At 43.1% G+C, this 18100-nt stretch overlaps 1 protein-coding gene and 1 long non-coding RNA gene across 2 annotated transcripts; both read left to right on the plus strand.

Moving 5' to 3' along the window:
• The first annotated feature begins 3530 nt into the window (after positions 1 to 3530).
• Positions 3531 to 4253, plus strand: LOC139052738 (E3 ubiquitin-protein ligase MARCHF3-like). Its single transcript, XM_070529791.1, has one exon. The coding sequence runs from the start codon at positions 3531 to 3533 to the stop codon at positions 4251 to 4253; it is 723 nt and encodes a 240-aa protein (XP_070385892.1).
• Positions 4254 to 7605: 3352 nt separating this feature from the next.
• Positions 7606 to 16542, plus strand: LOC135918088 (uncharacterized). The gene is made up of 4 exons (XR_010569543.2): positions 7606 to 8100; positions 9239 to 9291; positions 10355 to 10544; positions 11617 to 16542. It is a non-coding gene; the product is annotated as an uncharacterized lncRNA (long non-coding RNA).
• Positions 16543 to 18100: the final 1558 nt, after the last annotated feature.

The following is an 18100-nucleotide window of genomic DNA, read 5'->3' on the forward strand; positions in this document are numbered from 1 at the left end:
TGTGAAGATCGTTCGCAATCAATTTTACATTATAAAATAATTTGCACACAAATATTTAATAAATAAAAAATAAATATGTAAATAAATATTTGCTGCAAAAGCAAAAAAAAACGGAGCCGGCGTGACGCGCACCAGCTAGAATTCAAAACGCGCGCGCACAAAACCGAAACCGGAAGTGTGCTTCAGGTATTAACGCCCACGGCTTGGTGCGCTGCAGTGAATTCGGCCGCTGGGCTCTATGGGAGTGTCCGCTCTTGTTGTATTCCTTTCTCTATGTTACTGGCCCACGGCTGTTATAACAGCATTATCGGTCGTGACACGCCGTCGCGCACGTTTCCCAGAGACAAGAAGGTGCGTGAACTTTGCATACGTGCCTGTCAGCCACCACACCCAGCATGGAGACTTCTAAAAAATGGCTTCATTTGCGCGGACCACTTCGTCGACGATGCTTATGCGACCAGCCCAGCTGTGCTCAAAAGCCTTGGCATGCCGCTCAAAAGGCTCCTGTTGAGGCAATACAATTCAAAGAGCGGGTGCTTAGGGATGCATTCGTAACTGTTAGCTGTGTTCGCCAACTTTTGTTGTTCTGGCAACAGACCCTCTCTCTTTCTGTATGCATGTAGCCGCAGTGGTGACCGCAGGAGTGCCTGTTTAAAGAAGGGAAATTACCCTTTCATTGGCTGTGCAAGAACAGATATTCTCGCCTTGTGACAGAAATTGTTTACCCTGCGGATGCATGTGTTTATCACAAAAAAAAAAATAGTCATCTTGTGTACACTCTCGCTGCGTACAACATACGAGCGCTCTTTTAATTGATCAAATATACAAAACACAGCCAGGAAATGAACGCCAGACAACAGCATACTTGTGTAGTAATCTAAAATGCGCAGCACATTTATCTACATTGCCGTTTCACACGTTGCTTTTCAACCTCAAGCAAAAAATTCCGGATTTTCATAGGTCTCTGCATAATCATGCCTCGGGTTTCATGACTTGATTGTTCGCGCAGCATTTCCCTATTAAATGTCACAGCCAAAGACTTTCCTTTGTCTATGGCCACAGAATCGATGTAGCTAAGTGATCTGGTCGACAGGTCCCTAGCGCAGCCACCCATCTCAACGAGTTCAACCAGTAAATGGCTTCTAATGGCGTGAATATGAAAGTAGCCGTAAACACAGGGCTATGAAATGGCTGGAAAATTCTACACATGCCGTGCCTCGTCGCATAAAAACGAAGTGTGCAGCGATCGAAAGCCGACAGCGTAGGTAAGCACAAAGCGACGAGCTACGCTACCTACGATTCAGCCGTAATAGCTCCCTTTCTGCCTCAACGCGGGTCACGAAACTAGGCATTTTGCATCCTACGTAACATAGCTTTACGAACTGCTGCTGCTGCACTTCAAGATTACTAGAAAAAAAATTACCATGTTGCTGGCCCGGACTGCCTGACCGGCACGTTCAAGGCCGCCTGCTCTTCTTCGCCGCTTGACGCGGAAGGCTCGTAACCGTAAGCGGTTATATTTCTTGCTAAGTTGGAACGGTCCTCGTGTGCAGACGTGTACTCATCGCTGGTAGAGCACCAGAACCCCAATCCATGCTCGCGATTGCGGCGGCGGCGCGCCTCGAATGACCGTGGCCGGCCGGCTGGCTATCCGACGGGGGTGTCGTGACGTCACGCCTTCCAACTTGCTTGGGCCGGGCGGCGTCGCGCGCGCTCACAAAAACGCCAAAAATTAAGCCATCCGCTGAAAAATGACCGAAGTGACTACTTGTTTTCGGTGTACTCGCACGCTGAGGACTCATTTTCTGTATTATCGTAAAATGTTCAGATTTTGTGTCCGTATCCCTTTAAATCACTCGCACTCTGCATCCAACATACATAATGTATGCAATTTTACGGATTACGCCATATAACAAATACCGCTAACTATAGTGATGGTAAAATTATTTACCAACTTGATAAATATTTTAATACGCGGGTCAAAATCGCGTTCGTCTGAGGGGACATGACCTCGGGAAGCTGGTGAAGTAGTTCCTGCAAAACTAGGCGGCTAATAAGCGTTATGGAAATCATATGACCTGAGAAAGAGACTGTAATGCGGGTAACGGAATGAAAGAAAAACCGTGTCGTAACATTTTGCTGGCGTTTTACTGGAGAATTGCCGTTTTACATTGTTTCTTTAATCTGTTTTACAGTAGCCTCGCCAGGTATGTACGTCACGAGGCCTGATCTAGTCACTTTGCAGAGGTGAAATGACACTGAAGACACGGCACAAGGACACGTATGTGTACGCGTGAGCCAAAGCATACGGACCACATGGTAACCGAAAAAACAGAAGTTCTTCGTAATTAACATGCATAAATGGACACTAACGAGTGCACTGGAAAATTCGTAATGCCAAGTTCGGACTGCAACTTCACTTTTAAGTTGCATTCACAGACAGAGCAGAAAATTAGCTTTATCGCGCAATCCATGGTCGGTATACTTTTGCTCCCGGGTGTACGTAGTACAGTCATCTTCCTAATTTTATTGAGTAAATTTAACCCAGTAGCTTTAGACGTTCACACTTCTCGAACACCGGCATTAGTGTCAGAGAGCTAAAGCGACGAAGGTGCTCACCTCAACCCCACGCGCCCTCTCTTTGCACCCGCAGTATTGGGAGCAAAACTGCAAACCATGTAGATTAGATGCGCTTGAGCGCGCAATCACGTTCCTTTTTCGCAAACGATAAACACTGTAGTTCACAGCCTCGTGGGTTTCCTCAGTTGAAGGTAGCGCAAGGTAGCGCTCGAATGATTTGTACAATAAAGAAAATGTTGTGAGGGGAATGATATACACAGAAAGTGATAGCGGTATTAGCCAATAGCCAAAGGGGAGGAGAAGGTTGCGTTATATCAGCGTTGCCTCACTTTAAGGTTCCCAAGAGGAGGCGCTGCACGAACGTTTTCGTCGGTGTTAGCACGATCAGTGCGATCCCCTACATAAGTTCAGGGACTTGCTTGCACGAGCAGAAGCACGGCGTTATGCCTAACGACTGGGACAAGGTTCTTACCGAAGACGCGCCGGCACCGTCACCAGCTGCCGCCGCTCCATCTGGGACCGGTGCCCACAGTCCGCGACTGCGCAAACTTGCCGCCCGAATACCGCGCAGCCATGCACGTCCAAGAAGGAGCTTCCATGAAGGCGCTAGCAAGGCTCCGATACTCGACGAAGAGCAGAAGTGCCAATTTTCGTGGTCGTCGTCCTCTCCTTCGCCGTCCCCAAAGCCCCGCGGTGCCAGTCGGGAACTGCCCTCCGACATCGAGCCTTCGCCATCTTGCATGTCCAAGTGTAACCTTTTCTTTGTAGATTCCAGCCCCTAACTCGAAGAAAAGAGCGAGAAGAAAGTTATCGTGCCACCTACGGACGTTCTTCTGGCCTCTTCTCCAAGCTGGAGTATAACAAGCGACTTCGAAAGTGACCCGAAGTGGACTGGCAGTCCTGCACAGACACCCGCCGGCTGTCTCAACCTAACGGCGAGTAGCGGACCCATGTGCTTCATTTGCCACGAGGGAGACCAACAGGACTCGCTCGTGTCGCTGTGCAGGTGCTCGGGCACCATGGGCCTCCTGCACATCACCTGCCTAGAGCGCTGGCTGAACGCCCGAAACATAGATCATTGCGAACTTTGCCACCACCGCTTTCCAACCATGGGCCATGCCACTTGCGTGCGCCAGTTCTTCCACTGGGCGCTGCATGGCGATTCGCAGCGGGCGGTCCTGCGAGACTTGTTCTGGTTCGCGCTCCTGACGCCGGTGGCCGCACTTTGCTGTTTCTTCTGCCCTCACAGCGCCTCTAAGCAAGTGCTCGAAGGTCGCACCATTGAGGCCGCCGGCCTGGTCACTCTGGCCGGCCTCTTTGTCACGGCCTACATGGCCTGGTTGTTCCACAAGGTTCGCTTCCACTACCGAGCTTTCGCGGCGTGGCAGGTAAGGAATCCGAGGCGCAGGATCCTGGCACCGCCTTTAGCCAGAGCAACAGCTGCAGGCGGGGAAGATTTAACGACAGGCGTTCAATCGGGGGTCGTGCGAGAGCTGGTGGACGTCGTCGGAAGCGTCAACGAGACCGGGAGCCGGTGCACGGCAAAGGGTCGACGCGGCGACCAACGAGTGGCTTTGGAACCTTCGCCGAACGTTTTGCCGGAAAACCCGCCTGCTGCGCTGCAGCAGCCAGCCTACGCACACGACCCATTTACAGACTCCGCGTTTTGGTAGATGTTTCTGGTAGTTTTGGTAAACGCTTTTACTCGTCTTGTGGTCTAAGCGAAAGGATGCGTTAAGTATTCCTTGTAATTTGAACATTTTTATTGGACTGTCAGCGCTGTGCAGCTTCGCCTGTTTTAACTTTTTGCTCGATGCGTTTCTGCAAATAAAGAGCTTGCTCTTATTTTAAATCTGCTAGTCTTGATATCTACTAGTTTTTCGTGTCTTTCTCAGTGCCAGAAATGATTTCCAGTCGGCAGCATTAGCTCATGGCGTGGTGGTGTAATTTCTTTGACGTTGCTCAACTAAGCCCGAGGGCGCAGGATCGGATTCCGGCCGCGATGACCGCATTTTGATTTGGACGAAATGCAAAAACGTCCCTGTACCGCGAAGAGGGCGCATGTTAAAAAATCCAGTGTGGTAAAACTAATCGGGACTCCCCCACTGGCGTGCCTTCTAATATTGTCGTTTTGGCACGTCAAACCCCAGATTTTTTTTTACAGCAGTTAGAGCTTTACGTTTCTCAAAACTTATTTGCAGCATTTCGGAGTATCCACGGTGTCGCAGGATTTCGCTAATGCATAGCAAAGTAGAAAGCTTTTATAGCATTTTCGCATGACAATACGGACGCAATTCTCACCATGCTGGTACCGCAACAGGGCGACCACGTTGACGTCGGTGCGCCCTGTCACACGTACTTTGGTTTACTTTCTGGTGAAATCCGTCCTTCACTGCATTGTCGATATTATCGTTTTGTTGCTCGGCGCCTGACTTCTGCATACGGTGGTACACTCTAAAAAAAAAGAGAGTAAAAAGCGAGTCACAGCAACTTGACTCTCTTTTTTCTTACGAAGACCCATTTTCGCGCGTGTAGAGTCACAAAACAAGAGTCAACATTTGTGTGTGGGTCGTATGACTCTTAATAGGACGCGAAGAGTCGTCGTGCAAGATTGCGACTCCTCTGATATTCGAGATGAGTCTGGCGAGAGAAAGATTAAAATGCAGGAGAAGAAATACCAGATAACGTCTTCTGTTTTAGGCAGGCCCTCGGGTTCCGGTCCTGGTTGTAATCAGTTCAGTTGAGTTCAGTTTCATTCCTTAAAGGCCCCCATTTCAGGGGGTGTTACATAAGGGGTGGGATTACATTTGTAGTGAGGAAAACAAACAGCGATGGTGATTTAACATTGAAGGTGATCTGTTAAGCGTTCTTGAAAAGCAGGTGTTGAAGCGATGGCGACGATGTCATGGGGTAGGCCGTTCCAGACCGTGGCTGCTCGAAGAAATAACAAGGCTGAAAACGTAGTAGTACGTGATAGTGGGCGGGCAACTTGAAGGGGATGACTGGTGGGGTGAGATATGCGTGATGCGGCGGCGATATACGGTGCTTGATTGAGAGGAGAATAAAAGAATTTGTGATAAAGGGTGAGGCTAGCAATGCGACGACGAAAAGAGAGGGGTGACAGTCCGGATGTAGCTTTCAAGGATGAAACACTGACGTCATATGAGTATGAGGAATGAATGAATCGGGCAGCACGATTCTGCACAGCTTCCAATGCGGTGATTAGATATGCTTGAAGTGGGCTCCAGATGGGGCATGCATATTCTAATTTGGGTCTTATAAGTGATTTATACGCGAGCAATTTAACATGTGGTGGGGCAAGACGAAGGTCACGTTTTAGAAAACCGAGTGTTTTGTTTGATGCTGAAATGGTGTTACCGACATGCGGTGTATCATTCTTTCGTCAAGCTTGTCATGTTCTGCAATTACATCGAACTCTAAATATCGATTTTCCTTGAACATGTTTGTTGATATATCACACGCTTAAGCGATAGCTGGCTTCCTATGCTAAGGAAGACCCGGATTTGTCACAATGGATTCTGACCATAAGTAAATCTAAAAAATATAGCATTGGCTACTAAAGAGAGCACAGCAACGAGATAACAAGTTCAGTAGGCGCACTCAACAGTGTCGATTGTAAATGTAATTGCGCTACGTAAAGTTAAATTATGAGAATTTAGGTTCCAAAATCAAGATCTTGTTATGAGGCGCACGGTAACGGAAAACTGCAGATTTATTTTCAGCAGCTCGGGTTATTTAACGTGCACGGAATGCACAATATACGCGCGTTTTCGCATTCTGCCCCCATTGGAGTGCGACTGCTGCGGTTGTGATTGGACCCGTGACTTCGAGCTCAGCAGCGCAACACCAAAGCCACTGGGCTACCACAGTGCGTTGCGTTCCGCGACCAGAAACAAACACTAGCGTACGCAGCACTGCTTTTGAACCCCCCAAAAATTTAAAAACAAAAATATAGCAGTTTCCCCCCAATGCTGCATGAACCACTGCACGAACAACTGCACGAACCAAGGTTCGTAGCTTCATCGCCTGAATAAACTGCAGTAAACAATCGCTTACTCCGTAAATTAGCAAGCACGGGGTCACGCGCGCACGTGCAAACATGAACAGATTTCACTCAATGACCGCGAACACTCGTTGCCACAGCGTCCGCGTGATGAAGGGCGCGAACAGAGCGGACAGAACGCTTCTGCTGCCTCGTCCTTCTAAGCGCCCCCGAAACTTGAAATGGCGATATAGAAGCGCCTTTCCCCTCTCCCCCCCCTCCCCACTTTGCACCCATCGGGAATTATCTCCAAGACAGAGCGAGAGTGGCGCCAGACCGGGCTAGAGCAACGGCCAGAGGAGAAGCGTGCTAAACCAGCGCCTCCTTTCCTCGGCTTGCACGCGTTTTATCACGTGACCACCTATAGATACTTGGGGCACCCATCCAGGCACTATACACCTCGGCTCGCCCTCGTACACTTCCTTTAACGCGCACAGCTAACGGCGCAGGATAGGATCTTATCGCACTTTATACGTAAGCTCACGGCAACACCGACAGATATATTTCGGCGGTTGTGTCCATATAATTGCTATCGCAAAATTCGCAATACATAGAAAATTTTACTAAGGACCAACCACGCTGCTGCCATGTCGTGATAGAGGGGTGAACGATAGTTCTAGAAAATGTGTTGCTAAATCTCCGCCAAATGACTATACGCTCGATTTGTGTTAGAGCGGCACACAGTCGCAAGAACTTGTGGAGGAAATACCGGAGTTCTGGCAGCTTGAGGTGCACTAGATCATTCAGTAACATGGGCGGCTTTGTAGTTCTACCTTACATCAGAGCAAACTGCACTCGACAGAAATCAAGGGCAGCCGCACCGTTATAGCTAAGCAAATTAAGGACAATTACGCCGCGTCTTCACACTTCGAGCACGCTCCGACAGCCCAGCGATAGATATTTAAAACACAACCACACTCGGACGAGAAAATTTTGCTTCTGCCAAGTGAACGTAGCGGGTATTTCAAGACGCGTGTTAAATTCATGGCTGTTTCATTCGCAAACATTACTTAAGTGACGTAAAATTATCAGTGAGCAAAACAGTTTTTATTTCAACGCAAGGAAACAAAACCGAAACTAGCGCAACTGTTTTGCCCAGTTTTGCAGATACAAAATGATCCAAAGCCGAAGCCGTCAATAGCATGACGCCATTTTGAACTTGTGCTGCATCATGCGCGAGTACGTTGTCGTTGAGTGGTTCTGAAATCGCTGCGTTAAGGGCGACTGCAACCAAGCGTTGTGGCAAGATACAGTGGGAGCTTCTGTCCGTGCTGTGTGATTGCGACGAGGGGACCACCGCCAGCAGCAGCGTATCGCCGATAAGCGCCCGAAGTGCTACGGTTTGCACTGCATCTTTCATTGTGATATGGGAGATCGCAACGGACCGAGACGACCAGATGCATACGAACGACTACTAGCGGGGAGTGACCTGTGCCATATTTCTCTTAACGTCTCAGGTAAGCATATCAGCTTTTGTTCCGAGTTTACAAACGGCGCGTACTCGGCCTTTCCGGTACGGCTACATTTTGCGCCATGTTTCTCTTGGCAGTTCACAGACGTTTCTTAGGCATGCGTGCGCGTATGTATGCGGAAATACTACTGGCAGACGGAAGCCTCAGGATAAACACCGTTCTTAACGACTCTAGTGACGAGTGGCCTGTCGCATCGAAAAATCCGTAGAATATACTGTAGATACAATACTAGCACCAGTGTGACTTTCGCATGGCGAAGACAGGTAATCGAAAGGGCAGCTTGTGCATTCTGAAGATTTACTAGCGCTTTAGGTATATTGCCGCGAATAATAAAAGCGCTACAACGCTGTATGGCAGTGTCAGGCGATGTGGCAGCACAGATATTTTAAGAGCGGTTAAGCGGCTGCATGCACAAGCGAACAGACACAGCGCTTTCAAAGCGCTGAAAGAGAACAAACTTTTTGTGCATTTGGCTGTAAGTAGAAAACACTTTAGCTCACAATATAATGTATTATTTTTACGTAATCTTTATTTTCACGGTTGTAAAAATTTAAAAAGCAGGAATATGCTGCAACATTTATATAGTAAATCCTACTACGCTTACAAAACCTGGCTGTGTTATGTGGTAAAATTGAACTATTGCTACTGGATTTTTTATATTGAGTTCGGTGGTTTATGAAAAAAAAAGGTCCTTTTATGTGTAGTTTTATGTTAGTGCGTATATTTGCCCAGCAGAAATGAGTTGATTGCAAAGTTGCACCTTCCAGCGAGCTGCATATGAACCCAAGTTTATCCTGTCTTGGCTATTGTAATGTGCATACAACAATTTTAAGTATATACAGCTGTAGTTGGCTTAGTCGCTGCAATATATTTTGTAAAAGTAGAAGGCCATTTATTATTTTGCTGCTTCCATGCAGAAATACTTTTTTTCTTGTAGCAAGAAACGCTGACAGTATTGAATGAAATGAAGTGTGTTGTATTTTCCTACTAACTTAATAAAGGAAATTTCGTCTGCCGTGTATCGGAGATTAGTTTACCTTCTTGTACTAAACAATGCATTATGTCCTCGGCTACTGCTGTTGTCCTGTGTACTTTTATAATTTTGAAATGTATTTTATTTTAGGTATTCAAGAAATGGCAACAGCCAGAAGTCACCATCTTACCAGCACGTTACGGGTGAGACAAATCGTAGCAGGCACTTTTGCATATCTCATTAGCATATGATGCTATTTGTTGTAATTTTTGTGTCCACTTTCCTGTCTTTATGCATTTTACTATTATTGTGCAAAGGGTAACAGTTTTACATTGAGACAGAGTAATCACCCAAAGGGGAGACATGGCTGGAGGAGACAACACACACAAGCCTCCTTTGTCCGTATCTTTATGTTGCGCAGTTACTCTGTCGTTATCTACCAACAAGCCCAAGTTCCTCATCAGCTACATTTACTAATGATCCGTTATTACAGTTTCATTGACATAACATTGAAAGTACAGAGGTACACAGGAAGACAAGAGACTTGAACTGATGAAGAGCCGTAGAACAAGGACCGCTGGAGCCAATATTTCGACAAAGAGAAGGAGATTTTTCTTCTCAAAACGTTGGCTCCAATGAATTTTCTTGTTCTATCACTATTTACGGTTGAAAGAAAGCATTATTCCTCTTGCTTAAGTATTATGCATTATGGCATAAAAATTAGCAGGGTGAAATATGAGGAATGTCAAAATTCTTGTATATTCCAGTGCTAAAGCGAAAGCCAGGAAAACAAGATGTAGAGAACCACATTGTTATTTTTCACTGCCCAGTTTAGCCAGCTTTATTTCGAGCTTGCACTTTGTTGCATTAACGACCACTGGAATTCGTTAATTGAATTAGCTTGGTGATTTACTTATATTGAGAGATTTTGAACTTGTAATAATGCAGCTTGACATAATGCATGTAAAAATAATTTACAATGACATATTTAGGTGGCAGGCTTGCAGTTGTCTAGCAGATCACTTGATGGTATGAGCTCAGGTTTCAACCGAGCTTCCATGCACAAACCGGTTACACATTTTTTGTTTCATTGTTTGGATTTTCATAAGCATAAGTACCGTTTCTTTTTTATTGGGCTTCTAGTTGTGTCGTAGGAGCTAACTGTTTACCTTTATTTGTATTGGTAGCCATGTTACACAAACAGCTTAGTTTTATTGTAAATCATGTCATGGTGGGACTAAAAACATTTGTGCAAATTTGTTGCAGGTACACTCTGGCGGCTCCTACCCCTGTGTCCTCCCACCACCCTGTCCTGACTACGTCCACTAGGTAGTTGGGAGCCTTTGGCGGCTTCTGCCACTGCATCCTGCCGCCACCATGTCCCGACTATGTCCACTAGGGAGTTGGCAGCCTTAGTGATGATGCCAGCATGCTGACAGCCGACAGAAAGATTCAGGTAAATACCTGTAATTAAGCGACGTCTTTTTGAGTGAAATGGCTTGTCACTCAGCAATGAAAGACGTAACTTCGAAGCAGTTTAGACTCCCTGCTATCTGTGCAGGGATGCTCAAGTCCATGCATTTTGTCTTAGCCCCCAAGAGGCTATGTGTATTAGACGAAATGCGATGTAAATTTTCAAACTGCAAGAGACCACTTGCACAATTTTTTTTGCATAACACAAAAACTACTTTGATAAAGCTTTACCAATTTAAAAAGAATACAATGTACTCTCATACATGGTATTTGGTATAAATTTACTAGGGCTGCCTCAATGGTAAGCAGGCCGATAAACGTACACCAAAACTGTCTTCTTTTCCAAGTTCATCCTCCTCTCTGCACTGCTGCATAATGTATCTTTCTGATACCATTCTTGCACACAGCACAAGTCCTAAACACATGGATTGCATAAATTTGCAGCTTTTGCTGTAGGTCACTTTTGTGAAAATAAAGTTAATAAGCCATTTTGTCCATTTTTAATCAGCCATAATAAACTGAGCAGTGGCTAATAAGCAGTGAAGTTTTTGGTGTAAGGCCTCTCTTCGTTGTTAAAAATTTGGCCCTCTTAATGAAATAACCAAATTTTTGGCTGCCATTTTATGATGCATACTTTGGTGCATTACACGAAATTTGACATAATGTTTATGGCAGTAAAAATTCTTTTTGCTTCAAGTATTGTGTGAAATTGAGATTTGTTCTATAATGAAAGGCCCTCAGTTTTCAAGAAGAAATTCCAAGTGGTTGTGTGCCAGGTTGGAAGAGCTGGCATGGAATAGCCTACTTACACAAATAGGGAGGGTCATGTACACTTGACTTTATGTTAAGATACTATTATTGATCCACAAAAGACAAATTGAAGGATTCCATCCTATAAGCAGCTCTTCACATTCATTTCCACTTTTGCACATTTATATACCTTGAGTCTGGTAACTTGTGTCTGTTTTCATCATCTGCTATGTGCAGATGGTTAACTTCAGATTTGCCCTATGGTACACAATATTTTGGTGCTAATATATGAATGTGTTTTTCAGGTCGCCTCGAAATTTTACCCAAGCCATGCCGCACACTCAGGCCAGGCCTCTTGCGAACGATGTATAACCAGGCTCAACGCATCAGGGTCGAGGGAGTCCGGAGATCAAGGCAACCTGCTGTGCAACCAGCGTGCAACCTTTGGTGACCCCTCTACATGCGCTACCTATTTCACAGCTGTGCCTCACCTACCATCTATCCAAACAGCATCACCGGCTGTGATCACTTATCGAACCATGGATGAATGTTGGGGTGGAGTGATTTGAACAGACATTCTATTTGTCTCTTCAAATTCTTTGTAAATATTTCTGTTATAATTCATATGTGTCTTTAGTATCTAGTTTTTAATAGTTCCTTTCTCTTAGAATTCTCACCATCAGCCCCTGCTATTCTAATGTATACCCGCCTTTAAGCCCCGTTTCTCGTAGTTCTTTCGTACTTGTGGATGTAATTGATAGGTTATTAATTCTTGTTGTACGGAAGGCTAAAATACGAACTTACGGCATTTTTTCTTCCTTTCATAATCTACAGCACTGCAATGTGTTCAAGAAATGTAACATAACACGGGCTCTGGTGCAGGATAAATTTAAGAGCAATATAGAGTACTTATTTCAAGCACCCATTATTTTTTAAAAACTCAAGGATATAGGAGCACAAGAAAGAAACTATTGAACTAGAGAAACATTGGTTCCCCTCATAAGTCTGGTAATAATGTGACTTCTTTCACTGCAAAGATACTGGTACTCGCATACAAGGTTTGAGACATGAAAGCTATGATACCCTTGGCATTTCTCAGTGCTTATTTGCCACACTGACGAATGTCCAAGGCAGCATAGGTTTCATGCACACATTGGTTGTATTACACCTTTTGAGTATTGCATTTCTCAAACACACGGGTTTGCAGCAGTGCTTTAAATAGCAGATGTATTTCCTAATTTTCAGAATTTGTTAGTGCAAGAGTAACGCTACAGATCATGTAAAAATAATTTTACAGACTATATTTCCATGGATGCATGTTTCTTCTGATGACGTAGCAGTGCCAAGTGGTCGGGGGATGAATGTCTATTTCAGATTTAAATATTGGCTTCCAGGCCTGGGTTAGTCTCCTACACTGAGTATTCTAGATGAAAGCCCAGTTACTAGAGGAAACTGAATAAAACTAGCAATTATAAACATCAAAAGATCTTGTTCGGGACACTAATGTAACAATCAGCAAGGTTCTTTGTGCATTCATTTCCAGATTTGCGAGATTATATTTTGACTGGTTTCATTAATTCGAGAACAATTATTTGTTTATTCTCATGCTAGAGTTGGCTGCCCCCATTCGCATACAACCCCTTTACAGGCTAAAAATTAAGTGTAATAATAGGCTGTTTTTCGGTTTTGCGCCCTCAGTGTTAAGGGATGCAAACGGTGACATACAACAGAATGCAGAAAAATGTCCAAGGAATGCAAGCCGGGCATGGGACTTATTAGACAGATGCATGCGTGTGCTATTTATAAAACTCCCTATGGTATGCCTCAAGGCGTTTTGTAACCCTTTGGTAGAAACACTGACACCCACTTATTAAGGGCAAATGCTCCCCGAAACAACTTTTTTAATTTATACTAGAAATTTGAATGTACTGCTATTCATAGGGAGTTTTATGTAGATTTGAATTGTCATTGGTTTTTGTGTAGCTGGTGTTTAGTTATGTCCTACATAGTGGCAATATATTTTTATGGGCACTTGTGTGTAAAAGTTTCGCGAATGGTTTCATGCTGTATCTTATTTAGCTAGGTGTATACCGCAAAGTGGCGATACCTATCCAAACAGCTTGTACAATTACTGGAATTATGCAAAAAATATGAGGCCACTTTAAATAATTTTTAGATTGCAATTTCAATTAGATACTGGTATTCTGCTTATCTTGAAGAGTATGTATGCCAAATTTAATTTGTATAGGACAATTATAAAGCACGAGGTTATTCTCATGCTATTGTGAGAAAAAATTATTGAAGTATTCTCAATAATTTTAGTAGCAGGCCTGCCTGCCTGCCTACTAATCTTGCATACTTCTAGTAACTTTACGTGCTGTTTGAATAGATATCGGCACCTGGCAGTCTACAGGGAGCTGAGTTAGCTGCAGCACACTGCTTTTTTGTGAAAATTTAATACACAAGAAAGTGCCCGCAAATATCACTATGTATTTTGCCGTTGTATAGGACATAACTCAAGAAGCAGCTAAACAAAAACTAATGGAATATATGAAATCTGCATGAAGAACTCTACAATTGGCTCTCTTTTGAAACCTCTAGTACAAATAATAAAAATATTTCGAGTAATATTCTATCAGCAAAACGTTCCCCTTGCTACAGTGACCTACAACATAGCGACGCAAAGCTTAAGGCAAGTCCTCTTGTCGAAGCGAATATGGGCTGTCTTCCCAAGGGCTCCTGTTAAAGACGGTGAATTTTCCTGCATTTACCAGAAGTGCAATACTAAAATGTTTGTGAATGTGCGATTGGTATTGGCACACTAACAGAAAAAAAGACAGTTCTGTGAAATGTAGACTTGAGACGTGACTTTGTTGGACATTTAAATTTTGACTCCATATATTTGTGTTTTGTACTGAGTGTTTCACCGGTGACTGCCACTAATTATTGAACATAACTGCTTCATGACAGTGCGACAATTTTCACTAACATAAATTTTAGCTGTGGCAGGCATTAGAATCACAGTACTCAATAACGTCTACTTTGTAAGAACTCAGATTAGCACCAGTTCTGAGATACATATACCCAAAAAGTAATGATCAAATAGATTTCTTTTCCACACAGAATTGTCCTACAAGGATTACAGAAGGATTTTGGCAAAGTAATATTTGAAAGAGCGAAGCATGTTCCACCAAGTATGGTGACAAATATTTCAGAGCTGCCAGTCTGAGGACTCCTACAAACTAACAATACCTTCAGCACTGACTAGCTTCAATAATGGGATGTCAGTGTTTTGCTAAAATTAATGAAACTTCAATTATTGTGATCTTGTTTAAGAAGACATATGTAATTAACATGCAGTTCTAATCTCTGTCACTTTTGTAAATATTTCCCAATTATTTTTTCAGGCTACAATTTTTGGTAATAATGGTATTCATTGCAGAAAAAGGTAGTACATGGCATTTAATAAAGAAGGTACTGGTCATTGTAGATTTTCTGTCTTCAGCATTTGTTCTGTTCCACAGCTGTTTCTTGAAATTTGAAATGATGTACCCATCACTTTGTTAGCGATCAACAGGGAAATCTGTCAGTATGTTTTGTTTAAAATGGAGCTGATCAACCCAATAGTTAGGCTATTTGCTAATTATAAATTACAATGATAATAGTACACGACCATAAGAACAGACTGATGCTGAATAGCAGCTGTGCCCAGCTACATCCACGCAGCTTTGCCACACAATGTGCATGTGTTCAGAAGAACCAAATGCCCCAGAGAGAAAGCAACAGTAACTAATTGTTCGTCATCTTGTACAAGCAGATTATGCTCTAGATGTAAATCATGCTCAGTAAATACATAAGTCAGTCATGTGAGGTGTCTCACTTTTGGTTGCAAGTTGGAACTTATTACAATCTTGGTTGTTTTTATTTTGTTTCCTTTGTGAGCATGAGTGACTTAGTTGCCTTGGAACATATTATCAAAACTGTTTCTTTATCACTGGGAATCACAAAATTTCAATTACACATAAAATTTCCAGTTACTGATATGGTAGACTTCGAAGTTAATTCTCCTATCTACCAAGTAGTTTTATCATTCATTGAAACATATCCATGCAATGCACAATGGGAACCCAAATTATAAATATCTGTTCTTGCTTTCTACCCTGCTCTACAACATTAAGAAGATACAAAGCAAAACTATAAGTTTACAATTGTTCCCCATAACCTGAGTTTCACTTAGAATTTGAAAAACAAAATTGACATCCTGCTATAGTGTGAGAGTTGCTTTGGGCACCAAGTGAACTGCGTAGCAACTGTGCTAGAGTACACAACAAAGCAGAAAATCGCACCAGATTGCAATGGCAGTGGTAAGTTAAGAAGTTAAGAACAGATGTTTTATTTCACGCACCATTAATGTGGCTTATCATCTGCTCCTGTTTTGTGGGAACGCATACATTGGGAAGACAATTTTTTGCACCAATCTTACCTTAGTTGGACACTTGAGAAAGATAGAAATCAAGAACAGGTTGCGAATCAAGAACACTGTGTTGCCCACAGTATATTTATTATCTGAATGTGTTTCACTCTACAACAGACTACTGTGGTAGATAATCATAAAGAAAACACTTCTTTCTGCATATATGCGAAAGTGTAGGGAAGCATTACATAACTCAGTCATGCTTTCCAAGTTAAAAATTGGAATAAGGACGATCACAACAACATTGTATGAGTGATTTGTAAATGTGGCATCTAATGGAACTTATTTACGCATGTGCTGAGGGTACATTACAGCCAGTGCATAATCTGTCTGCTCTTAGAGGATAGCTTGTGATGAGTAAAAGAAGCCTTCCTCACATTTTCCTCTTTGTTTCTTTTGGACCTCGGTGCACCATGTGTATTGTTACAGCTGCATGCATGCAGCTGGGTATAGTTTATGTGTTCTGCTACCTCCCTTGTCCTCATTATTCATGTGCTATCTTTGCCGTAACAAAATACAGCTACCTGTGCTACATATTTTGTCAGCGTGTTTGCATTATGGCAAGTTTTGTATTAGTGGTTATTGCAATCTGCGAAATTGTCTGTCAGCTATTATACTTCGTCTTGAAAAGTATGTTTGTCAACATAAATAAACAATTAGTATAAATTTTGCTCTATTTATTTTTGTAATATTATCTGTTGTGAAGCTTTTATACACTGTTGCATGTTGTATGACAATAAAATTGATGCACAACTTTTTAATGTGGTATTTTTCAGATCAATTTTCAACTGACGCTAACACGCACAAGTTGTGGGGGAAAAGTGCCAACAAGAGTACCATAAGGTAAGACAGCTGTTCTTACTGTTAGATTGGATTATCAATTGCCAACCAGTTGTTTTCAGCAAGCATAGTATGACGCATAGATTATGTAATCTAAGTTGGAATATTGTTTTTATTGCACTTGATTATCTGGGTCTCCTTTGTACATAAGTGCGGCCTTCTTTATTTGTTATGTGTAGCTTGCTTAAAATGTTAAATCGTAAGTTCTAAATAAAAACACGTCTCGAAGAACAGTGAAATAGGTTTAACTTATAAATGTTTTGACATTAGAGACCTGTGCAGTGCTGAATTGAACTTCTACATGAGTTACATAATATTATGGGGTCTCATTATGGTTCTGAGTTGCATTGCAGTGTCATGCATATGCACCTGCAGGCTACATATTGGATGTTTATTTAAGACTGTTTTGCTTGGTTGGCTATTGATTCCAGTTTAATAGTAATGAGAACTGTCTTGCTTTCATGGTGATTCTGTGCTGACTAATACATTTGAATTTTCCAGAAGACAACAAAGGGTGATGAAATGTTAACATTTTGTTGCTAACCTGCCACGTCCTTTTTGGCAAGTTTGCTACGGGTTCTTTCTTGTATGTTGTCTTTTCACAGTAGCCATCTTGAGAACTAGCCATAGTCGTGTGTACTTACAGCAAAAGTTGGTGACACATTTTGAAAAGCGGCTCGACACTGCCATCCGAGAGTCACACGACTTACATGGATTAGTTATTTTACTCCATTTACAAGAGTCCTGCACCACGCACTAAGGGTAACTTGACACACACTGCTGGAGTCATCAGACTCATCAAGAATAGTTGCCCGAATCATTCAGCAGTGGTCATGTCACCCTTTTATCTTGAGTCGTTCGACTCATTTAGAATTGTTAACGGACTCCCTCAGCACTAGTCTTGTAACGCTTTTGAGAGGGTATAGGCGACTATTACAACAGAGTGTGCATTACTATTGTGTGTGGAGTCACGCAAACACCTTGTATTGAGCACGGATAGTCTCGGGACTCTCTGCCGAAAGAGAGTTCGGGTGTCTCCCACAAAGTGTGTCGTATACGTGGCGAGTCCAGACTCTCCGAAAAGAGTAAGAGGTACTCTTTTTTTTCTTAGTGTGTAACGTAAGATTGCGGCCCCGGTGACCTAATGCAAACCATATATCTGTGATGTCGTCCGTGCCTTGTGGGATTGCTACGTGGTTCCAATGGCATGAGAGAAAGAGGGGATGCGGTTCAAACATTGCAAATTGTATAAAAATTCTGAGGCAATAATAAAAAAAATGCAACTTAGCTTGCAAGCGCGGATGTGCGCACTTGGTCGAACATAACCTTAATTGATGACCCACTCCAGGCGTCCTCGAAGATTTAATTAGCTCGTCAAAGTATCTACAAGAATCCTCACACGGCAGCTGAGGACGGAAACATCGTCTGATAAAGACCTAAACCCTATAAAGAAATGACGCTTGCAATTGACCTTG

The sequence above is a fragment of the Dermacentor albipictus genome, unplaced genomic scaffold (assembly GCF_038994185.2).
Source record: "Dermacentor albipictus isolate Rhodes 1998 colony unplaced genomic scaffold, USDA_Dalb.pri_finalv2 scaffold_30, whole genome shotgun sequence".
Taxonomy (NCBI): Eukaryota; Metazoa; Arthropoda; class Arachnida; order Ixodida; family Ixodidae; genus Dermacentor; species Dermacentor albipictus.